The sequence below is a fragment of the Homarus americanus genome, unplaced genomic scaffold (assembly GCF_018991925.1).
Source record: "Homarus americanus isolate GMGI-L3 unplaced genomic scaffold, GMGI_Hamer_2.0 scaffold19318, whole genome shotgun sequence".
Lineage (NCBI taxonomy): Eukaryota > Metazoa > Arthropoda > Malacostraca > Decapoda > Nephropidae > Homarus > Homarus americanus.
The window spans coordinates 5986401-6012941 of record NW_024732238.1 but is presented as its reverse complement, the minus strand read 5'-3'; the positions used below and the strand labels follow the sequence as shown (position 1 = coordinate 6012941).

Sequence of the window (26541 nt, the reverse complement as noted above, 5' to 3'; positions counted from 1 at the left end):
CGCTGCCAAACGAGCCAGAAGCGACTATAGTGATCGAGAACTTGTCCACCATGAAGTGGGAATAAACTCGTGAAAAATCGAATGAATGTACATATAGTTTTTACCTTATGCTATATGTAAATGCTGTACAGTATTTACATAGGTACATTTGTACAGTACCAGCAGTATCTCGGCAAGTGCCAGGTTAGGTTATGAGGTTGACTAATCAGACCAAGTATTTTGGGTAAAGTTTTAGTTTCAAGTCATCCCTGTATTTAAATATCTAGCCAACCTAATGTAACCTAACCTACCTAACCTAACCAACCTAGCCACAGTTCAGGAACTCTCTCTAAATTCCTAAGATTCCCCGGATTACTGACTAAAATAATACCATGGTTTTTTAAACTGCCACCTTTTAGATTGTTTAGTTAGATGATAAAAAAAAATCTAAAGAGCCATTCAGTTCATAATAGGTGTACTATTGTTCTAAAGTAGGAAACATGCAATACTACTCGTGAATTGAACATGCATTACAGTCTTGTACTGTACATGGTGTTATTTGTCCAACATATAAAGCTAGTGTTGTGAACATTTTGTATTGTGTTGACGTGACCTTATGTTGAAGCTGTTGAAAACTTGATGAATCTCTGAATAATTCTGTAGATGCCATAATTTGTGTTTTATTAAATTTCTAAAATTTTGAATTCAGAACTTAATAATCTAACCATTCTTCGATTAAATGTAATAATTATATTTCACATTATTTTAATCAAGGGTTGAACTGACAAACTGTGATAGTGGCGGACGGGGAAGAGTAACCATAACACGGAAGTGAGCATCAGTGTCAGTAGATCCAATAGGGAAAGTGATCTTCCCGAGTGAGGTAATTATTGTTCTTATATCCATAGTCTCTTCCTTGTTATCTAGCTTGGTCTGTTATTGACTATTTGACCATGGGGACACTTTTGTGCCACTTAATGAATACTGATGTTGCTCTGTGTGGGTATAGTGATGTTGGTGAGGTGACTCAACACTCTTATGTACACTACTGTGACCACTTTAAGATTGACACAACGCTGATTATACTTATTTATTGCTTGATATGTATACCTTATGCCACTTCATTGTTTGTAATTTCACCTTGTCGTGTAGAAGGAAAGTTCTGCATCCATTGGGGTCTCTACATGTTTGTTTTGGAAGGGAAAACAAAAGTATTAAACAAAATGAAAACAATAGTGGATCATGTAGGTATGACTGTCTAAAAGGAACAATGCGGATACAAGTATACAGTAAACTAAAAAACCAAATACACCACAAGCAGGCAGTGTGGCTGGCACTGCATTTGACCACTTTGACCAGCCACGTACATCTACATAAATTTCAGATATCCCGGGCATGAACCAGAGACCCTTAGGACTTGGGGTGACTGCTGTATCCACTCAGCCTCTGCAGCCCTTAGACCAAGTACTGTACAGTAATTGTACACAAAAGTTGCTCACCTGAACTTGCCAAAATAAATTTTTTGGCAATATCGCAGTAAACAGCAGCCACAAGATTCCATAAATTCACTACACTCAATGATAGAACTATTTTCTCTATGATAATTTTTTTTATAGTATTACATTAGGTTAGGTCAGGTAACACCTTTTTTTTATCAGACTCTGGTTGCTGTAATCTGCAATTTTACCAATTTTTTTAGGTAAAAATTCGTTTTGGTTACACCATGGAAACTTCTAAGTAAAATAGGTTTTTCTGGTGTATTTTATGTTAAAAAAAGGCCTTAATTTCTGTTTTAAATAAGCCATTATGGAGATATCCCCCCCCCCATTACTAACAATTATGGTTGTTCAACTTCAAAGTGGGCAGGACTTTTATGTAGAGGGAAATTGTGGTGTAAAATAAAAAAGAAAAAACAAACCACTGAAGTTTCACCAAAGTGAATGTTTACATATAAATTGAATTATTCTCCATAAAATATTTTGTTTTAATGATAAGTTTCCCACAGCCTCACAGCCCTACCCACTAACAAGCTTTTATTATCATTCTAGAATCTAAGATATTGAGGTTTAGTATATTTTATGTGCTGACTTTTTTTCACTATGGACTGGATCAGGAAGAATATGTCTGTGAGTCTTAAGAAATTTGTACAAATAAGATTCCCAATAGATGACTGAATCCACCTTAGATATTCAAATGAATATGATAATCCTGGGAAGTAATTCCCCCAAACTGGACTTCAGAAGACATCTCTCAAAAGGATCGATGTAGCTTTTATTTTTTGTAGGTAAAGCAGCACACTGCTCAATCACAGTGAAGCTTAATTCCAATGAGATATTGATAATTTGTTTATTTTTTCTAAATTTAATACGGTACTACATATAGCTATATCTGTATTTCCAGATCAGCTTACATATACCGTACTGTAATGGTCTGTATCAAGCTGAGGAATGAAGCGTTCTATTCAAGATAGCGAGGAATTGGAGCCACCTAGAAGACGTCCTGCTCTAGAACGACGAAATGTAACACATTTGGATGAAAACCATTCAAATTTTGAAAGGACAGATTACTCCACCAGGGCAGTAGCTACATCATTACTAGTTCCAAATACCTGTACTGGTACAAGTATTTTGTCAACTTCAGTTGCAGAATCAACTTTTTCCCGGTCAACAACAGCTAATACATTAGGTGGTGATGTATTGTTAACAGCAGCTAATACATTAGGTGGTGATGTATTGTCAACAGCAGCAAATACATTAGATGGTGATGTATTGTCAACAGCAGCTAATACATTAGATGGTGATGTATTGTCAACAGCAGCAAATACATTAGATGGTGATGTATTGTCAACAGCAGCAAATACATTAGATGGTGATGTATTGTCAACAGCAGCTAATACATTAGATGGTGATGTATTGTTAACAGCAGCTAATACATTAGATGGTGATGTTTTGTCAACAGCAGCTAATACATTAGATGGTGATGTATTGTCAACAGCAGCTAATACATTAGATGGTGATGTTTTGTCAACAGCAGCTAATACATTAGATGGTGATGTATTGTTAACAGCAGCTAATACATTAGATGGTGATGTATTGTTAACAGCAGCTAATACATTAGATGGTGATGTATTGTCAACAGCAGCTAATACATTAGATGGTGATGTTTTGTCAACAGCAGCTAATACATTAGATGGTGATGTTTTGTCAACAGCAGCTAATACATTAGATGGTGATGTATTGTTAACAGCAGCTAATACATTAGATGGTGATGTATTGTTAACAGCAGCTAATACATTAGATGGTGATGTTTTGTCAACAGCAGCTAATACATTAGATGGTGATGTTTTGTCAACAGCAGCTAATACATTAGATGGTGATGTTTTGTCAACAGCAGCTAATACATTAGATGGTGATGTTTTGTTAACAGCAGCTAATACATTAGATGGTGATGTTTTGTCAACAGCAGCTAATACATTAGATGGTGATGTTTTGTTAACAGCAGCTAATACATTAGGTGGTGATGTTTTGTCAACAGCAGCTAATACATTAGATGGTGATGTCTTGTCAACAGCAGCTAATACATTAGATGGTGATGTTTTGTTAACAGCAGCTAATACATTAGATGGTGATGTATTGTTAACAGCAGCTAATACATTAGATGGTGATGTATTGTCAACAGCAGCTAATACAGTAGGTGGTGATGTATTGTCAACAGCAGCTAATACATTAGATGGTGATGTATTGTCAACAGCAGCTAATACATTAGATGGTGATGTATTGTCAACAGCAGCTAATACATTAGGTGGTGATGTATTGTCAACAGCAGCTAATACAGCTACTTTTTCGAAAGCAGCTACAGTAACAGCAGCTTGTGGAACAGCAAAAGCCACCACAGGAACTATTAACTCTCGATTAAGAAATACTCCTACGACTTCAATTGATATGCCATCATTATTTGGTGATTTATCAACATTTGCTGCTAGGCTACAGTGCTCACAAACGTCTTCACCTACACCGCCAGTGATGTGTACATCTACTATGATGACAAAGTCATTGGTAGTTAATAAAACTACTGCAGTATCATCTCTTCATTTTTCATCAACAAGGGATGTTATTGTAAACACAGTGAAGACATTTATAAATATTGTTCCATTAACAAGTGTTGCACCAACTGTTACAACACCACCAACAACTACAGTAACAACAAACTTATCATCTGCCCCACATGTATCGACTATACCGGTCTCTACATCTACCACCACAGCTTCAACAGTAGCCACAGCTACAGCTCCTATATTTTCTACAAGTACATTATCAGCAGCTCCTATATTGACTGAAGCTACACCAACAGCTGCAAATTCATCGGCTAATAATTCATCAACAGTTGCTGCCATATTAACAACAGCTGCTTCTACAGTCCCCATAGTATCTGCTTCATCTTCATCTGTGTCACCAATAAATACATTGAAGTTATCTTCAGTATCTGCTGCAGCATCAACAAGTGTTCCATCATCATCTTTTGCAATATCATCAAATATATCACAAGCAGGCAATGCAGTTGTACCACCAATATCAGACTCAGCCATTCCTTCAGTGCCAGCATCATTAACCACCTCCAGAACACCTACACCCTCTCACTCGTCCACATCTGGATGTAGTTTACCATCTTCCAGTATCAGTAATAATAATCCTCCTGTGTCTGTCTCTTTATGTCCTTTGCAATTGCTTGCATTGTCATCAGAGTCTTCATCTGATTCATCCAATGATTCAGTAGGTGTTGTGCCTGTGACTTACTCAACTGGTGGGGGAGGACCAACTCATAGTTCTGTCACATCTCTTAGCCTTGCCATGCATGCCAGAAACTCCTCCCCAACATCTTTCCCTTTACCATCAATCTTATCATTAGCAGATCATGGTACATTTAACATTCCTGGGAATAATTCTCCCACAGCAAATTTGCTTACGGATTCTATTAACACACTACCAATGGATGAACTTGTCGAGATGCCAAGCTCTGTTTCACATCCATCCAGTGTCTCATATTTATCTCCATTATCCTTATTGCCTGAAGTAACTCCAAATGTAAGTAATGGTCATCTTACGATAGAGTCCTCAAGATCACAAACTCAGCAAGTTGAACTGGAAACAAATGAAACTTCTAAAGGAGAGAAGAATGTTCCAGAAAATTTATTGGCAAAAGACCCAAGTCCACCATTGTTGACATCAGCACCCCTTACTATATCTCAGGATGAACTAGAAGCTCAGGTTTTACTCAGCAGGGATGAGGAGCGTAAAGTCAAAGAGAAGCATATACTCCAATCTGGTAAAGGTAAGCCATATCATTGTAAAGGGAATATCTTCTTGGCTCCATGCAGTAATATGGAATCTGACATCTATTTGAGTTTGGCACCTTTTTAATACTAAATGTTCATGCACTATTTACATATTGATATAACTTTTCCTTTCTTCCTTTCTTTCTTTCTTTTCTCTTTCCTTCTCCATCCCCTCCTTCGTATTGACTTCCAAGGTACACAAGTTTTAAAAATTATTTTCTCTTAACGAATGAAAACTTCTGATCTGAGTTTGTAATCACCAGGAAACATGACTTACCATATGAACCTGCTTTCCAAAATTTGTTGAGGCAGGTACTGTGCAAACAAAATAAAGATTTTCAATAGTCAGTTGATTTGATCATCCAACACAACATCATACACACTCCACCCCTGTCTCTCTTTCCCATTCCATCTCTTAGGGACTGCATGGGCCTTGGTTGGTTGGCCTCCTTTTGACAAAGTGCCACTCACCCCCTCCCCCCACACACACACACATTCTTTTTTTCTTTGGCATGACATAGGGGACAGGGTATGTTGAACATACCACTACTTCTTGTGCTTTATATTTTAGATGTAAAGTAGTGTTTTGCAAAAGGAAATGCAGTGCGTGAAGTTTCTTTCAACTTAAATTAATGTTTTTGAAGTAATTCGTATTATACTGTACAGTACTTTATTATTTCAGTTCTATCTGCTGGAGCTCCTGTGCCAAAAGGACAATTGAGACGTGCGGGACCATACCTACTGGGGCCACGTCTGGGATCCTCTCCAGTTCGTTCTATTGTACAGTGTCTTGCACGCAAAGAAAATACAGGTTAGAGTGTTTCCCAACAGTAGAGCATACTCTTTAGTTGTAAATGTTAGTGCCCCTCTTATGTTATGCCAGAATCAAGCAACTCTATCGTGTAAAGTGTGTGGTCCTCCCATAGAGGGAAATTGTTTACCTATCTAGGTCCTCATCTTTTACATTTGTTCTTTTTTAAGAGGTACACTGATCTGTCATGCTGGTTCTAATTTTTGGATGACATAGGGCCATTTTTATGCCATCTGTTAATAGGTTGTTAGAACCGCATTCTATGAGGTATGGCTTTGGATTCTGTACAGTTAATCCAGGTGTGAATCCTGGCCCCCAATTCTGAAATTGGGAAGGCCATACAAGGCTTCTCTCTTGTCCTTGGCATAGACACAGGAGAAGCAATGAGTTTGTTTCTCTTGGTCCTTCATCATCCTGGATCAGTTTTTGATCGAGTTATTATGTTGGGTCTGAGAAGATTATTTTTCTGCTGTACCATGGAAACTGGATAGGGATCCCCTCATTCTCTGATTCAGTGAAGAGATTCATAATTGCGCAACACCCTGCACTACACACTGAGGTGAAAAGTGAGTGGGGCACCAGTGGTACTGGTGCTTCTTGATGTATTCTGGGACCTAACCTACAAATTATTAATACTCCACTGTACAGCTGCTCCCCGACTTATGACGGGGTTTGGGACCCAAATCCAAGTCGTAAGTCGAAAATGCAAAATTACATAGAAAATCTAAAATGAAATACAGTACAGTAAAAGTAATCAATAATGAAGAATGGATACAGTGTAACTGTGCACTTCCCTTTAATGTAGTCAGCTGAATGCACAAGGGGCCCCCATAATTTTCTAATTATACATGGAGACTACAGTGATCCCTGGGTTAATGAGCGCCCCGGTTAACGAATTACCTTCCATAAGATTCTTAACTTCGGTTAACGAGCATTCCCTCGATTAACGAATTCCTTATGAGCGCCCCTCCACATGTTTTCGCTTGCACACTAGCTGTCATATTAGTCTGCCAGTACAGTAATCGGTTCTAGGGCTTAAATTCCTTACTATTTTAGTAAATATCAAGAAGTTTGTACTATTCAATAATTTTAAAAGTCTTATATTAAAATTTTTAGTCATTTTAACAATTATTTAACACAATTTAAGTACAGGGAAACTAGTTTTTAGCGCGCCAAACAGCCTGTCAACACACCATACAGGCGTCAGTCTCTGTGTCTTTTCAGTGGAGGTAACATCTTGCTTCAGACTCTCTTCAACATAACACTTTTTTTCGTGTTTCCAGTCAAATTATTGGTCATTTTGAAATTTATTTTACATATTGACAATATATAATGCAGTGCAGTGTTGATTTAAAGAAAATAATCTTTAATTACACCAAGTGAACTAAAATTTTATGGGTGAAATGGCACCACGGGGTGACTTCTCTTCCACCCCAATGCCTTCTCTTCTTCCTTCTCCTCCACCCCCATTCTAATTCCCATCATCATCATCATCCAGGAGCCTTCTACATACACACCTCAAAGTAAGTGTACTTTACTACCTTTTTTGTTGACTTTAGGCAATTTTCGGTGAGTTGGAACCAATTACCCAAAAACCCATTGAAACACTGGTTTCGGTTAACGAATTTTTCGGTTAACGAGCAACCTTCTAGAACGAATTGTGCTCGTTAACCGAGGGACCACTGTACATTAAGTGGATGAAGCAGAGGAGGAGACAGGGCTGGGTGAGTCATCAATGTCGCTTTCTTCAGACAGGTTTATATACAGGGGAACTTGCTGGTTGAAGGTATTGGATCATCTTTAGGGAGTGAAGAGGCAGCACTGGTGGGGCGTGAGGAGACAGCAATGGGGGACTTCTTAAAATAAATTTCCAATTTAGACTGCACAGTTTGCTTTTTCTTTTCATTATAAATATCCTTGTAGCAAGCAAGTGCATCTTGGACCATTCTGTCAACTTTGGCAAAACACTCAACATTTTGATCCATTCCATCAAACATTTGCATCCCATTATTAATTGTGGAAAATGCCTCTGCCATTTGCTTCACTGTAAAATTTTTGGGGGGTGCAGGTTCTTCTTCTACATTTAGACTCTCTTCTTCCTCTGCATTTTTCTGTGCTTCCAGTTCAATAAGATCCTCGTTACTTAGCTCTTCTGCTACACTTTCAACCAACTGCTCAACATCTCCATTATCAATTTCTAACTCAAGCTGTTTACTCAACTCCACTATCTTGTTACTAATCTCAGAAATTACTTCATCTTCATTAAATCCTCTGAAACTGTTCACATAACTTTTCAGGACTTTCTTCCATATTCCATTCATGCACTGACCTGTAACCTCATCCCATGCTGCAGATATGTTCTTTATACATTTCAAAATGTTGTAGTCCTTCCAAAACTCTCTGAGTATTTTCTCACCTTCAGGAGCAGCAACAGCCTGAGTGAAGGTCGTACGTAAATAATTCGCTTTAAAAGCTACAATAGCACCTTGATCCATGGGTTGGATGATAGAGGTAGTGTTAGGTGGAATGTAGACTACTGTACCTTAACATCAGGGTGCATGTCGTCCAGGGGTGGTGGGTGTCCCGGAGCATTATCCAAAATTAACAAAATCTTGAATGCAATCCCATGTTGCAGACAATACTCCTTGGCTCGTGGAATGAAACAAGTCATGAACCAATCCTCAAACAGTACTAGGGTCATCCATGCTTTCTTATTACTGCGATAAAACACTGGCAGTGTGTGCTTGTTGACATGTTTAAAAGCACTTGGGTTCTCTGAATGATATATCATGAAGGGCTTTATCTTGAAACCAGCTACATTCCCCCCAACAGAAGTGTGATTCGGTCCTTGAATGCCTTGAATCCCGGTATTGTTTTCGCCTCTTTGTGGATGTATGTCCGTTCAGGCATGTGCTTCCATAATAAGCCAGTTTCATCCACATTAAATATTTGCTCAGGAAAATAATTTCCCTCCACGATGACACGATCTAGCTCCTCCTTAAAAGCTTCGGCAGCACCCACATCAGCACTTGCTGCCTCTCCACTCACCTTTACACTATGCAAACTGTAGCGGTTCTTAAACCTTTGGAACCACCCATGACTTGCTGTGAAGGTTTGGTCGCACTCATCTCCTGCCTGCTCCTTCAGGCTTTCGAAAAGGCTTCTTGCCTTAGCCTTTAGGGTTAGAAGGCTTAAGGGTACACGCTTTTGTATCTGGTCTTCCATCCATATCACAAGTAATTTTTCCATCTCGTGAATGGGACCTTGTCTTTTCTTTGTTATTATAGTTCCCTTTATAGGTGCTGATCCTTTCACTACTTCACGAATACTTTCCTTGTCCTTCAAAATAGTAGATTTGGTCGAGTGCGAGAAGCCTAGGTCGCGTGGAATGGTTGCTACTGTTTTTCCATTTTCATATTGCATTATTATCTTTATTTTCATCTCAAAAGTAATTGACTGTCTCGTTTTCTTCTGAGCACCACCAGCACTCTCACTTCTATGCTTGCCAGTCATTCTAAAGTGAATTAGATACGAAAATAATGTCAGTACACAGCGCGATCACTATCGACAACGACAACCAAACACCAATTAAGCGCTCTACAGCATGGGTGCTGTAGCCACGAGGCGGCGCGACCCAGCCCACGCGACGCTCTCATACGGGACAGAAACGTTTTGGTCTAGAAAATACTCGCGTCATTTGAAAAATTTTTGGTACCGACTCCGGTAGTTGTATGCCCGGGTAGTCGTACCGACTGAGGCAGGTCATATGTGCGGGTGGTCGTAGGTCGAGTACCATGTCGTAAGTTGAGGAGTAGCTGTACTTCTTTTCCACCCAAGTTTGTAAGGCAGAATTATGTAAAAAGTACACTGCATAGAACAATTAAATTTTATTACTTCTTTATATGCATCCTTTGAGTACTTGAATATACTAGTAGAGAACTGCTAAACTGTTTGATGGATTTATTTTTATTTTTTCTAAATTTTTCAGTTTTTGGACATCAATATTTTGTGGCCAGTACAGGTTTGTCAAATGTAGTGTCTGTAGATATTTGTAAATTACGGAACCATTTTGTTTTCAGACAACTTTTATACATTGAAGATCTTGACTGTAAGAGAAGCAAGTGATGAGACACAGGATGACAAACAAGGAAAAATGCTTTTACATACTGAGCACTCTCTCCTCTCCTTGTTATCTGGTCAACGTGGAGTTATCCAGCACCATGGACTCTTTCAGGTGAGATATGATTTGTGGAGTTATGACTTATGCTCCTGGGTAACTCTGTACAACTGAATCCATATTGAATTAATCAGTCTAACTCTTGTGGAAAGATATGTTACACTCCTAGCGCGTTAGTTTTGGTGAAATATTCATTATTATACTGTAATGTTAAATCACATTTACACATTAAAAAAGTAAATATTAATAATAGAGTACAGTACCTACTTGTACACCTTTTTTTATTATTCTTTCTGCTCCCATTATATCAGTTTTATTGTATTACTTAAGTACTGTACTATAAACCTGGATCTCACTCACTTTTACATCTTTTCCTTATTTTTATATTTCTTATTATACACATGCTGTTTATCCCACACAATGCTGTAAATCATGTAATTTTTCTCACCCCTAATTCATACCTCCATCTTGCATCTGTGCTTCATAGCTATATCATCATTTCATTACATCCCAATCTTAGCTTTCTTAGATATGAATCTATCCATACAATTCATAAACTATCAATTACAGTAATTTCTTCTCCTTTGTAACTTTGTCTTACATCACTCTTTTTTCCAGACATAAACCACACTGTAAAGACAATACTGTATAATTACAACAAGGACTCAATGTTCAGCATAGGGGTGGAAAACCCAGACAGCTGTTTTGGCAGTATGAATCACCGAATGACAGTAATGAAAAAGAGAATGTGTTTTTGTATGTGCTTATACTCTTGATTCTGTCCACCTTGTATTACAGCAGGATGATACTCAGAAGGGTAAAAAAAATGTATTTTGTAATGCCTCACTGCTTCTGGTTATTTATTTACACAGCTGATGATAAAATTTATTTTTGCCCAGAGCTTGTTTGACTTACATGTTTGGGGCTTCTTCTTCCTCCTATAATTCTCTTCGTTACCAAACTTATCAGGTGACAACTGATCAACTGGTCTGTAACTATTGGCTGCCCACCACCAAATATTTTATTTTTTTATTTAGCCAGTTATTAAGTTTTGAAATACGTAATCCATGAATATTGCAGGACTATGCCTCTGGAGCACGGGAACAGACTGGAGGGACAGTTGTGGCTACTGGAGGATTGGTGCGACGTGTGTGTTTAGTACTAGATTGCGTTACTCCTCAGGATTATTGTCCTCATACTGCTGACCTTATCAATCTCCAACACTACGTTATTGCCAAGAAGAAATTAGCTGAGCAAGATGCTCTCACCATCTTCTACAACATTGTCTCTGTTGTTCACAGTTTGCATGAGGTGAGTATGAAATTGATTACAGCTACTCCCCGACTTACGACCTTCTCGACTTACGACCACCCGGACATACGACTGCCTCAGTCGTACCAAAATTTTGTCAAATTACGTATTTTCGAGTCCCAACGTCAGTGATTGCGCTGTGTACTGACAAAATTTTTGTTTATAATTCACTTTAAAATGGCTGGCAAGCTTAAAAGTGAGAGTTTTGTGGTGCTGAGAAGAAAAAGAGACAGCCATTTTAGATTTTCTATGTATTATTTAAGCATTTTTGACTAACGACCATTTCGACTTATGACCTGGATTTAGGTTCCCAAACCCCATCGTAAGTCGGGGAGCAGCTGTATTGTCCATTCAGTTAAGTATAACTATAAAAAAAAATTTAACATAACATTCATTAGATGTTGGTTATTCTCATTCCTAGACTTTACAAAGTTATTCAACCGTTGAATCTCAGTTTTTGGTTCCCAGTCAGCTATATAGTGTTCAAGTAATAATTTTTTATGGATATTTTTTCTTAAAATGAGACTATCAGTAATTTTCTATGACGTTATGTGCCATCAGTTAGTAACCTGTGAGATCATTTCAATGAATAATCCCTGGCAGAACCTGCAACATATACTGTCCAAATGGTCTATTAAGCTATATGTATATATTAATTAGGAGTGAATGTGTGACTCAAAGTGCAGTGTAGGAAGGAATTTGATGTGTCAGCTGACCTTACCCACATAGCTCAGAGAGACAATCCTTTTGCAAATGCACTGACAAGATATCACTCCATCACTGAAAGCTGAGCAGCTAGTGGAAGCAGCAGTGAAAAAAGCCAGCTGAGATTTAGGAATTACAAGTCATACCTTCAAATGCAAAGATAAGAAATGGTTCTTAAACTTCGTAAGTTCTCGCACGCCCTCATCAGGATTAAAGATAAAAAAAAATCTTGATTCTTGAGATCTTTAAAAAAAATTTAGTTCCCCTGCCCTCATAATGTAGAACACCCTCTGGGTAAGGCATTTTTGCCAGGGAGTGTTCTTGTGTTTGTATTTCACAAATCTATTTGTCTCTTCCTCTTGGTGGTAAAATAGGATTTCATAAATAAGTCCTTTTTTAGTTTTTTTCCCAGTTGCTTTAATCCATTAGTAATTTACTTGTTTAACCTTCATATACTATATCATTCCATGTTGTTCTCCTGGTTTCTTAAAAAGTACCTCATGCACTTTTGAGTCGGTTGAAAGATGAATCACAACTGTTCTTTAAGTCCAAATGACATGAGATTTTGTTTCAGCAAAATATTGTTCACCGGGACTTGAAACTTGGCAACTTGGTACTACACAGGACCACAAGAGAAATCACTATAACCAATTTTTGTCTGGGACAACATCTTCCATCTGAGAAAGACCGTCTGCGTGACCAGCGAGGTTCACCTGCTTATATATCACCTGAAGTATTAAGTGGCAAGCCCTATTTAGGTAAGGTATTTGAAAACTGTGCTGTAAGAATATCTTTATCTCTTACTCGATTATAAGTCTGGGGATATTGGTAAAGGTAAGTACAGTACTGTACTGTGTAGATTTTATCATTTTTTGAAAGCTTTTTCCACCACAATACAATACTAGATGGACAGAATTATGAACAAATACAGTCTTGAACTGCTTTGATCCTAGTGAATATGGAACCTTTAGTAAAATTTAGGGGAATTTTAATACACACTGTCCCATGTGAAAATTACCTGGTGATGCAGACTTTCATTAAGGCTATTGAAACTGCCATAGTAAAGCTAAACCAATAACTTTTACCACAAAACTTAAAACTGAGTTGATTACTTGAATATTTTCTAATAGTAAAGCTATTACAGACAGCTTTGCAGATCAATCTTTAAAGAGACATGTATGGACGAATTAAACAATTTGCATGGTAAACAACAGAACCTCCAGAGGAGAGATTCCTGACAGTTTGATATTCCTTGTTCTTATCTCATAATATACAAACACTTATTGTTTATAGAGACCCCATTCTCATGTACACTCACTCCATAAAAGATTTTGACAACCCGACTGAGAAAACAGGAGTCGCAATGTTCATTTTGTAATTCATCGGACTCATCCGTAAAATATTTTTTGGAGTGAATGTACAGGCACAGTCCCTCAAAACCGGATCTCGGAAAACCAGACATTCTCTTCCTTGAGTTAGATTGAATATTCTTCCCTGGGGTCATCCATCTGTTATCCCAGGCCTACCAGTACACTATGTCGAGTTGAATGTTTGTTTTAGTTCATGAATAAGAAAACATCGAAAAAATCGTTTTATACATATACTTCAAATACAAATATTTTTTTGGGTATAATACTAGCCTGTACAGTCTTTAGACAGTGAGAGTTCCCAAAAAAGTGGATTGCAGGTTTTTTTTTACATACTAGCAGCTCCCACAAGTCATGAGACTGTGAAAAGTAGAGTTAAAAAAATTTAGTTATCTGATTTTATATACAGTATTACCCCGCCTAACGCGGTTTCACTTAACGCGTTTTATCATATACGCGGTGCCTCGCCAGAGCTGAACTTTCACTTAACGCGGAATTTTTCATCATATACGCGGGAAGCGGCGCGGGCACGATGCGCACAAGGTCGCCCAGTCATCAAAACATTACCGAGTTCTTCACCCGCCACCCACCACAGCCGGCCCAAGTCAGTGATAGTGATAATTATAGTGAGGATATGGACTTATATGGCCTTTGAGGGGTTTGACAAAGAGGCCCTGCAAGCCTCTGTGGTGGATAGTGATACAATTGATACAAGTGATACAGGTGAGGGCCAATAATCTGCCCTCTGCCTCGGAACCAACCCCCCATCCCCGTGTGCCCAGCCATCTTTTCTACTAATGCAAGTGTTAAAAAACCTAATATTATTGATATTTCTCTTAATTATTAATTGTGTGTGCATACCATCATAAAGTTAAGATAAAATTTTTACTACAACATAGTTGTGTGTCGTCAAAAAGTGGAGTTTGGGGGTCGGGCCAGTCTCTATTGGAATTAATCCCATATGTTCTGTTGTTCACTTAACGCGGTTTTCACTTAACGCGGTACCCTGTGGGTTCAATTGACCGCGTTAAGCGGGGTACTACTGTATATTTTTTTTTATTTAAAGTTGTATACAATGATATTTTCTTAATATTTTGTTTCTGTAATTTTTAACTAAAAATAACGTTTAACTGAGTTATTGAGAGTGACTGGAAGCAAAGCTGCAGGGTAACAGATGGTGACCTAAGACACACCAGAAAATCCTCAAAACTAGTTTGATCTTGGTCCTAAAGGTCCTGGATATGAGGATCTACAATATAGCTGTAGCTTTAATTTTGTATAATTTTGTATTTTGATTATTTATTTGTAAATCCCAAAGTAAATTATATTTTTATCTCCTCATGTACTGTTGCATCAACCCTATACTGTACTGTACTCTCATATGTAAATTTTAAGCATCTTTGGTTTGCTTAATGCAGATATATGAAATGCTTTTTGTTTTCAGGCAAACCATCAGACATGTGGGCCCTGGGAGTAGTTCTGTTCACAATGCTGTATGGCCACTTCCCATTTTATGATGCTTCACCACAGGAACTCTTTCGCAAAATTAAAGCAGCGCAGTATAGTCTTCCAAAGTAAGTGAGATTCATAGGTATAGAGTATTGAAATGGAAATTATAATTGGTAACTGAATGTAAAACAGGACAAATAAAGTTGGGATTTAATTGCTTTCATATAAAAGATCCTCCTTATTGTTATTTCCAGACAAAAAATACCTGGAGAGTGAGCATTGACTTGTGGTATAAATCTGTGACAAATGTAAGACATCAGTTTGTTCTGGAAACCATGGATACACTCCTGTTGGAACGATTCATATGTTTATTTGTGGCCACAATACTGTGGAATTCATTGTAAGTTGCTTTATTTAGAACCTTTCTAAATGCCATGATCACACGATGTTGTTTGTGCTACCATATGAGCAACTTTTCCCTCTGTACTCTTTTAACCCTCATATAGCTGGTACAGGATTTCATACACGGCCAGGAAAGAGTTTCACTCGTTCCGTTAGATAGATCTCGTAAAGCCAAAAATTCAGTACCTCTATAGTAGAAACCACACCATCCCCAATTTTTCCTGCTCCATCACTTAAATGCCCAAAACCACTGACAATACATCGGATGCATCATCTCAGAAGGCCAAATTGGGGGCAACTGAGTTTGAAATGGATAAGGAAGGAGGAATGTGTCTTCCAGGCTGGTTTGACTTTGCCCACTACCTGTTTGTTGGCTTCATTGGATCACAGGGTGGGAAGAGTGGTGCAGCTTTGAATTAAAAATATTCTATAAAGAAACCCATTTGAATGATGCATACACAGTACAGGTACATTATTATTATTATTGACTTGGGGAGTGAGATTTCACCATACTCCATGAGAGGGTTAACTTCCTTTATCATGTTGTTTTTTTCTTTTCTCTGGAAAGAGATGGTAGAGGAGGAGGAGAGTAAGAATGTTGTGTTGATGCATTTGATTTTGCACCTCTGGTTTGCTGTTTGATATGTATGCTTTATAGAAAATTTTAATATTTTTGGCAATAGGATACTTACCAAAGTACTGTAGGTACTTTGATGAGTTTTCACATTAGAATACATTACCACATGACAAAGCATAGAATACCAAATTCAACTTTCTATCAGAGGTCAAGTTTATTGCTTTTAGGTGATGCCAAATCATTGTGCAGATAATAATTCTTGTGTCAACATATATATTCTGATAAAACTTTATCTGAGTACAGGTGCAGTACATTAGTAATATCTTCATTAGCCCTGAATCCCTCAGACCCGGAACTCTCCGATAGCCGGAATTAAAATTTTCTGAGGGACACATTTTCCGGAAAATCAAGAGAAAAATTTCCTGATTTCCGAAAAATTCATGAAAATTCCGGGGATGGGGGATATTTTTCCGGGTTCGAGAGATGATGTAATGGTCAATTTCTGGAACTTCCGAGAAAATTTTTCTGTTACCCGGAAAATTCTGGGGGTGAGGGATTTTTTTTCCGGTTTTGTGAGTCATTTCGTTTCCTGGAAATCCCTCCTTTCTGGACATGTCCTGCACCAATTGTTCCAGCTAATGGAGATATCACTGTACGTATGTCATTACTAAACAAAGTGTAATCATTGCATTCAGGCATTTTGTTACAGTTGTATCCCCATGAAAACAGAAATTATTAATTTTTTCTGCCACTTTTACATATACGTACTGTACAGTACAAATGATATTCCCATTAGCCGGAATAATTGGTGCAGAATTATTCCGAGAATGAGAGCCTACTCTTGCACTCGGAAAGTGAGGAAACGTGCTGAAGTATCAGAGCATGATGTAATCTCTCAGAATTTCCAGAAAATGTTTTCCCATGCTTGGAATGGAGAGATTTTCTCAGAATTTTTCTGGAAAATGTGTATGATTTCATCCTCGGAAACTCGTTCCCATGTCCAGAATGGAGAGAGTTCTTCCGTAGGGCTCAAAATCCATTCCAGTTATTAGAGAGTTCTGGGGACCAGGGAGTCCGGCTAATGGGAAGATTATTGTATAAGAAATAACTTCTTTCTTAATGCTTCAGGCTTATAGATTATAAATTATTTTACTACAGGGGAGATAAGTTTGTGAAGGAGTCTACCAAGGATGTGATCCGTGGATTACTGGTATTAGACCCTCTTCAGCGCTTCACCTGCAAGCAAGTTTTATCTGGTCTCACTGCCATTATCTCAAATCCTACCACCAAAAACCCACAGGTAATAAAAAAAAAAAATTTCACAGTATGTGTGACTTTGTAAAAACAGTACAACCTGTTGCTACCACAAGAAGACTCAACAATATTGCACTGTGGAGGTTATACAAGAAATTTTTTTTTAGTTATGAGCTGGTAATTCAATATCAAAACCTTAGTTTAAGATATTATATGTAAACCATGATCCCATTGGGAGTGGGTGGTACCCAAAGGACAACTGGTATCAAGGGATCTCAAATACAGTAGATTTATTTCTGTAACTGTCATTAGAATAAGTAACCTCCCTGAAAGTTTCCTATCCCTTTTATTTTGAGTTTGGTTCTTCTTGAGCCACCCCTGCACCTTTGGGGTATGCAGATTATTAGGATATAACAAAGGTTTGAGATTTTGGCTGATCTGGCATAGTGCTCATATGATTATATGTTGATGTGTGTGTAATTGTGCTAGTCCCAATTTTTTCACAAAGTTTATTAATTAAACTGATGGATGACTTTAAAAGTTAACTGTGTTAGGGCATGACCATTTTGGAGAAGGTTTCAGGTAGTAGAATCACTTTGGAGGGAGCCATTCTGCTTGTAATTATAGGATATTCATCCCTTTCAGTTCCATTTTGAAGGGCTTTAAGAGAGGGCGAGACTATAAAAGTGGCTTACCAGAGGAGGTTAAGATCAACAAAGGGACAAGGGTTTGTTCAAGCCCATAGTCAAAGGGAAAGGCATGAGTAGAGATGACATGGTTCTGTCGAGTGCTTCTCTGAGAGTGCATATCCATAGAAGTTTCTATAAAGTTATTATAAGTTTCTCTCCTTTGAGAAGGATTCAGAATATGACTTGAACATTATCATTCTTTGAAAACTCATAACCTTACTCATGTACTATATAGAATCCCCTCTGTCTCCTTCCACATTACATTTGAGGGGTTTAGTATGTATGATGATTTTGGTACTGTAGTTAAAATAGTGAAGTTATGATCATAATTAAGCATCATAGTTTTTTCAGGTTGTTCCTGAAATGGAGGACATAGAAGAACAGATTACCAGCACCAAAGGAACCTTAAGTGAAGTGCAGAACAAGATTGGTTCTTCCTTTAGTTGTGATAGTTCAGATAATTGTTTTAAAAACAACATAAATATCTCTAGCAGAAGCAAGAAACCAAGAAATAGAGAAGTTGACACTCAAGCAAAGTACAACTTAGATTATTTGCTTCTTCAGTTGGCCCGAGAGGTTAGTGAAAGAAAAAGGCATAATCAAAGCTGTAAGTCAGGGAACAGAGTTAGAAACACTCCCTGGTTGAGCTGTGAGTATTGAAAGGAGACCACAAGTTGAATTAGCTTCTTTTTTTAAATCACATTTGAATATTCCCCTAGATGTGCCTTTATGTGTGACACAGACAAAGTTATTGCTCTGACTTTAATAAAGTATTTTATTTTTTTATTTTTTAGTTTGCCTCTTAACTTCTCAAACTTAATTATCTTTTAGAAGTTGTGTAACTAAAAGAAGGGAGAAGAAAAATAATGGAGGAGGATGCACCAACTTACTGCGACAGACTTTGCCACTTTAGAAGTTTACACTCAAGCTCCTTTGTGCTATAAATTATAGTAATATGACTGAAATAGATAGAGGATTTATCCTGAAATCTCATTTTCTGGTTGTGGTACAAGTTATAGTGATTTGACATACTGTGTGGATCTATCCTGAAATTTCATTGTCAGGCCAAGAGCTAAAATTTAGGAAACTCCTGAACAATTAATGGTTTGGACAAATCAGATCCTGTAATGGGTAGAGAAAGTGTCGGGCTTCCTGATGAAACAAGAATCTGATTTGAGCGCCATTGGTTGATTCGTCACTATCAATTGGAGCGCCTCTTATGTACTGTATAACTAATTTTATTTTTTAATATCCTGAAAATTATTTCTAATTCAAACGGTAATTTTAGATGGAAGAAAGCTCTCATGTGGGTAATCACAAGTCAACAATCGTTAGCAGCAGCAGTGCTACCAGCAGTAGCAGTAACAATAACAAGAGCAACACATCAAATGGCATCATCTCTTGTATTGTTGGTGATGTTCGACCTCTCACCCAGGTGGAGTTATCCTCCCTCAGGCACATTCTGCCACACACTTCAAGTAAGTATCATTCTTTAAACTGAAGATATTTTAAAGAGTCTAATTTTCAGATTCTTCATTACTTTGAATTACATACTGTACAGTATTCTGTTGTAAATAATCACTTCCTGATTAATTTTGGATTTTAGTCTTTTGGTTCAATTAAAAAAGAAGTTATGTTTAAAGCACTGTTCTTTTGTTTAATATGCAAAAATATTTTGTTAATTGAAAAGAAAAAGATCTTTCATTAGTTTTTGTTTACGTACCTGTTGTGTCTTTTATCTCAAAAGAGAAATTAACAATAATATAGTAATTTACTGTAATTTGTCATTGTACATTTGTTACATAAGATCCATCACAATTAACAATAGTCATGGCTTAATGTTTACACTGTAAAGTGAATATAGTTTGCATATTTTCTTCATATCTTTTTAATAAAATAGAATTTTGTGTGTTCAGATCAAAAAATGTTTTCTTACAGGATTAAATGAGTCAGTAACTCGAAGCTCAGGGCCACCACCAAGTGTTGCTGTTGTTGTCAGTAGAAGTAACAATGATAGATTCAGTTCACTCTTCTCATCACAGTCGTCTGGCAGCCATAATTACCCCATCAACTTGCTTCGATCCCCACCAACTGCAAGTCATCCACAGCCCCCACCTAATGTGACAATACCTCCTGCACCATTACCCCCACATGTATTATCTTCCCATCTTCCTTCTTCACTACCTCCACGCCTCCCACCAACTTCTCCTAGAATGCCGTCATCATCATCTCACTCACTGTCATCAAACTCTGTAATGCCACCTTATGGAGTATTTTCAAATTCAGTCCAGTCTCAGAATTCTTTACCAAGAGGACCTCGTCCACCTGCACCACCTACAGGCTCACGAACTCGTTGGACTCCTGGTGTTCATAATCGTATTGTACATAACATAAATAGTTTACAACACTTGTCTGCTTCTACAAATGGGCAAGAGGAAACTTTGCAAATCTCTCCTCAAGATGTAGGAGAAAGTGACCAGTCAGAGGTGCTTAACAATCCTGTACCTAGTACCTCTTCCTTATCATCTGCATCCTCATCCTCCTCATCCTCATCTTCATCCTCATCATCTCGGCTTCCAAGAGATCCTTTCCGTTTATTAGTAAGAGCTGGGAGAGGCCGGGCAGGCACTTCTATGAATCGAAGACCATATCGGCCTTTAAGACGTTACAAGTAAGCAGTATTTATTTTTATCCTTGACAAACTTGTCATAAATTTTCATATGAATTATATTTAGTAGTTTAAGTACACCACCGATTTTCCGGCACCTTTGGTTCCTGAGCCTTGCCGGACCATCCGTTTTGCCGGATTAACAGCAATACACCTCTGACCCACTAGCTATACACCTCCCGGTATCTTTAAAGCCCCATGGCTGCTAGAAACTAAAATTAAACAAATATTAAATGTAAATTAAATTATTAAATGAAATATTGGCTGTATAAATGATGCAGGTTTATTAATTATTTACAAAGAATGTTGCAATTCTGCCGCTCCCAGAGTGGCAATTTGTAGAGTTTCACAAATACTGAAGATCTAATAACAAAGGCCGGGAAGCTGGGGGCTGTCAGGGTTGCTGTCTGTTTCATCTTGGACGTGTGGTGTTAAATACTGTATGTCCAAAATAAGCTGAGAATTACACAAAATCAAGGAGCTACCACCAGCAACTGCAGAGTAAACAAACAAAGTGAGTGTGGTTAACATATAACGCCATCTATGGGCAGCCCAGTAAACTAATCTGGAGGTCGCGGGAATTTTTTCCTGATTAAAAGAGGTGCCAGAAAATCGGTGGTGTACCTGTATTACAAAAATTTACCCCCCCCCAAATTTTGAAGCTTCCAATTTGTAAGTTGAATCTAAGGAGCTCAAACTCATTGTATGTAGCTCGAAAGAAAAGCAATGTCTTCCTTCAGCATTGTGAAGATGTTTAATTGAAAATTTTCCTTTTTGTAACATTTGTACTTTTCTATTGTATCATTTACCATAAGTCTTTCCACACTAAGAAGAGGTTTGGATTCCTGTTTATGAAAGTGTATGTGTAATTGCTAATTCTGTAGTTAAGTTTCCTCCCACATTAGTTAAAATTTTGCCAAAATAGTTAAAGCTCATATTGAATTACATCTCTAAAAATTATATTTCTCAAAATATCTACCCCAAAATTAAAGAGCTTTAAGCTTCTGCATTGTCCATCTTCTGTCTGTCTGAAAGTCTTCTTGTCTGACATGTGCCCCATTCATAACATATTAGCCAGTGTAGGAATCAGAATGGAACTTTTTACATATGTGTATCTTTAAGGGTCCGGGTATTGGACCAGGATCAAGGATCAAATGATCCTCCTTTCAGGGAGCATCATTCACCTTTACCAACCTTTTTCTTTTTGTCTTAATATCCTAATAATCCATAAGCATATAATTTTTTTATTCATAATTTTTCATTTATTTTAAAGTCACAGGATTTCTTCAAAAGCATCAATACAAGTACTGTACAGTATTACCTCTCTACCAAATGAATTTGCTATTCAGTACTCCATATTGAATCCTTTACCAAACCCCTTTTCAAATATTCAAATACTGTATAATACAGTACTGTAATTCAATGCTCTAATGTGACTTAAAAATAAAGAAAATGTACAATAATATAAAACAACCCGCATGAATATTGGTCATTGTCTGGCCTACGCGGAATATGGAACACATCTCTCAGTTCACTTGTCAGCTGCAGTCCACCCGCGCGTCACCACACAGCCACTCGGTGCACTACAATACCAAACTTTGTTCCATGGTGATTGCACATGGCCGTGATCATGTAACTTAATGACTAGCGATCAATATCGGTGTTCTTACTTATCTTTTTTGCAGTGAGAGGACATCACTAGCATTAGTGCGTTCATATTTTACTCTGTAAACTGGTCCAAAGCTAGTGAACTAACAATGCTCATTAAACCACAAACACATTGACTCCATAGTTATGATACTTTTTTTGGAGACTGCATTATTACAATTTTATGAATATAAGCTTGCAATGGATGTACAGTATCTAATTCCTATCTTTGAGACATGAAATGACAAGAATGGTAAAAAAAAATGTTGCTCATGAATGGTCCATTCATGCAAGGTAAAGGAATTTTTGTATTGTCTAATTATTCAGAAAAATACAAATATTCAGGTCTCGGAAAATACACATATTTGTACTCCCATATTGTCTGAGTTAGCTTGAAATCATTGTACTTTATGAGTAGCTATGGTAAAAGTGCTCAGAAATTGCAGGAGGTATACATGTAATAAAATTACATTCTATGATATTGTCAAGATCAAAGACAAGACCTGGAAGTTTGCTAGTGAACAAGGTGGTGGTGCTTCTTCTGTAAGAAAAATTCAAAGAAGAGCAGAATTAGTCCAAAATTCATAAAGAAACCTTATTTATAACTCGACAGTAAACCTTTAATGATGAACTATTGTTATGTTGCTATTTGTGTCAATGTGACAGATTAATATTGGACTTTATATATTATTTAGGTCTCTCCACATTAACTCTGTTTCCCCAGAAAAATCTCATGTGGTGGTTCTATGGGGAGGAGTATTGACACCTTCCATCATTATTTGCTACTTGAAAGTGGGTCCTAGCCCTGGCACCTCAGTAGGGATATCACAGTCTAATATATCCACAGTAGCAGTACTTTGAGAAAATTGGTAGCTCTTGTAAAATAAAACAATTAGCTAAAGCACTTACAACAGATTTTGTGGTGTCGTCAACCATGTTGCAAGTGCGTAGGTGTGCCAAGTTTGTATGATGTTTCTCCGTCCAACTACAGTAGGGTTTCTTATTTTTTGATCTTACATAGTAGGGATTATTTTATATAAAAAATTATTGTATAAGAATATAAATACCTTTATTTAAAGGCACTAACTGTACTAATTATTATATACACCTCCAATTTATTTTAAAAATAAATTTTTAGAGTAAAGTAGTGTTTATTAGTGTAAGAACTGCTGTAGTGTGTGGTGCCCATGACTTCATGGAAAGAAACATTATAAATACCTGTACAGTTAATAATTTTTTTTTATTTAGTACTAATGTTGTTTTATGTTTTATTACCCAATATTTATTTAGAATGTTCAGGTGATGCTGCATAATGGCTGTACAGTAATGTGGTATAATATACCATATATTATATTATAAAATATTATATTATAAGGGTGAAATTGTAAAAGATGGTCTAGTTGCTTCCTGAATTCTAACCCTTATTTTCACATTTCTTCATGGAATAGCAATTACATGACACCTTAACTTAAGGGATGAATCTCTGCTAAAAATTGGGGATTTGACATGTTAAGTGCTCTTCCATTTTCACTTTCAGTATATTTTAATGTATTTTTGGTGCAAACTGGTAGCTGTATATTTTAGCACTTTTTCCATTTATAAATTTTGTATATACTGCACAGTACTGTATTTAGATAGGGAATTTCTGTATATCATAACACTGTATATGTTCCTAAAATGGTATAAAGCAATACAGAGTACAGTAGAATCCCAGTTTTCCGGTATTCGGGTAACTGGAAGATTCAACTAACCAGCACCAAAATGCAATTACTGTATAGAAATAAAAATTGCTCCAAAATCAACTAGAATCTTAAGTTTGAATACCATGCGCAACAGGGATGAGCTGTCGTATTTATTGCTATGATAAACAATAAAATTGATACGTAGCATAACATAAAATACAATAGCACATATTGAATTTTTAAAAAATTGTGCCTTCCACACTCAAACCGTCCTCTGGGTGACTCGACACAGCTCAGGCACTCAACCAGCTGACTCACATAAGTGTGGCTGTGTGTATGCAGTGATGTTTCATCGAGAGGGACCACAGCCACTGCCTCAACACACATTCAATACTCACATACACATAACCATGCTCTTAATATTTTATTTTTATTTTTTAGTTTTATATTCTCCTTATTTCTAAGCCACATTAGAGTATTGTAATGATTTTTCGACAACTTTTATAGTTTCATTACAAGCAGCAATAAATGCGGCAGCCCATCACCTCCATACACATTCACTACCCACATATACATACACATGCTCTTCATTTGTGTTATTTTATGGTTTAATACAGTGTTTTATTTTATTTATTTCTAAGCCACCTCTTTTAGATAGAGTGGAATAAGTGTTAAAGAAGTCTGTTTTTGTGAGACACTAATTTGTGAGGTTGTTTATCTGAGACAAATTTGTGAGGTCAGTCTGTATTACTGTGCAGTGTAGGAACTATTGGGGATCCAAAGAATGAGTTTCAACTAACTGGAAAAACTCTTTATGTGGCACATCTCAATCCCCATAGGTGCTGGATAACTGGGATTCTACTGTACAGTATTTGTTCTGTATCTAAGGGCAGAATGTTAATATATTTCACAAACAAAATCTTCTTTCCCTAGATTAGTCCAGGTTCATGAATTTTGACTGTACAGTATTTCCTTTAGATCATTTAAATAACACAGCTAAAGTAATTGAGAATGTTGTCATTGATGTTTAACTTTATTTTCAGTACTATGTATGTATCCAAATATTAAAATCTTATTTCTGAATTATAAAAGTATTGTATAATCATAGAAGAATGATATACGTATTGTACTCTTTGTTTAAGAAATAAGGTTGCTCACGAAACGGCAGCTATTAGTTTATAATATATAGGTACAGTATATAATACAGTACATACTTGTCCTTTTAGCAGGTACAGTACTTAACATTTTGTTTGTGTAATATAATGTATTTAATTTAATAACAAATAAATGTATTTTTTATAAATGTTCATATGATTTTATTTATAAATTTTTATGTTTTGTTTTTGTTATCTCTTGTAATTTATATTATTTTTATGATTATGAGAATTATTCCCCAAAATATTCTTATTAAGAGTTTTATGTCATTTAGGACAATATCTATTAAATTTTATAAACTTGTGTGTGTATTTTACAAAACACTTTGTCTTGTTAGCAAAGTTGAAAAAAGTTCTTACACTGTTATACAATTAATGTCTCATACACTCTCAACCCTTAACATTTGGCCCCTAACTGATGCACAAGTTCCATTACAACATAAGTGATTAAATCAGTATTTTACACTCTGGTAGGATTTTGTGTAGTGTATTTGGAAAGTAACATTAGCTGTGATGGTATATGTATGGAAGAAATAAAAACAAGAATGAAAAAGGACATTAACTTCAATTTGAGAATAAGGCTGCTGAAAGGCTTTACATGGCAAGGACTGATGTATGGGTCAGAAGCGTGGACACTCAGCAGACACCAAAAAGCGGTTGGAGGCCTTTGAAATGTGGTGTTACAAGTACTGTACTAAGGTTAGCAAAAACCTCAAGAGAAATAAGTGTGTCTGTAGAGCTTCTGGTCATGTCATATGATGTTTTGACCTTCTGTGGGCCTATTTGAATAAAATGGACAAGCCTGGCTAGATTATGTTGGCAAGTGACAGTGACATTTAGCACCCCCAGGACAAAGCAGACCATCCTGTATCGTCATATAGTATTACCATTTGGCATGCCTGCATCGCAAGCTAAAGACGACAGCATCTGGTGGTGAGTACAGTATACATTTTATTTATTTTTTATTTATAATGTGTAGCTATACAGTATTATACTTTGTTTCTGTATAGTATATACAGTAGTATCAGCTGATAATCACATAGGATATAAGAAAACACGAAGTTCCCAAGCACTTTAGTGTAAGTCACATCTTCAGGAGTGAATACAAGCTGAGGGCTAGTTAATAACAAGGCCAATATATACAGTAAAGGACAGTGAGATTAAGTCTCTAGTTAAAACAGGTGTTCACCATATTCAGGTCACTAAGTAGTTCTCCAACAAATCTTCTTAATGACAAAATTATCCAATTCGTACATGCCATTACTCAAATTCATGTTAACTGATTGAGTATGTTTAATGAGACTATATTCTATAATATTCAGTCAATCATTGCAATC

General features: G+C 36.8%; 1 protein-coding gene across 3 annotated transcripts; it reads left to right on the top strand.

Moving 5' to 3' along the window:
* Positions 1-751: 751 nt before the first annotated feature.
* LOC121868388 (mucin-17-like) lies at positions 752-25357 on the top strand. 3 transcript variants are annotated; one of them, XM_042368961.1, is made up of 12 exons: positions 752-862; positions 2380-3739; positions 3776-5307; positions 5994-6122; positions 10202-10356; positions 11380-11610; positions 12890-13073; positions 15127-15256; positions 17269-17410; positions 18396-18629; positions 19342-19531; positions 19992-25357. In XM_042368961.1, the coding sequence occupies exons 2-12, from the start codon at positions 2427-2429 to the stop codon at positions 20726-20728; spliced, it is 4977 nt and encodes a 1658-aa protein (XP_042224895.1). In that variant the 5' UTR covers positions 752-862; positions 2380-2426; the 3' UTR covers positions 20729-25357. The 3 variants fall into 3 exon arrangements, with proteins under 3 accessions (XP_042224895.1, XP_042224893.1, XP_042224894.1); XM_042368959.1 differs by having other exon boundaries at positions 2380-5307; XM_042368960.1 differs by having other exon boundaries at positions 753-862; positions 2380-5307; positions 18405-18629.
* The last annotated feature ends 1184 nt before the right edge of the window (positions 25358-26541 follow it).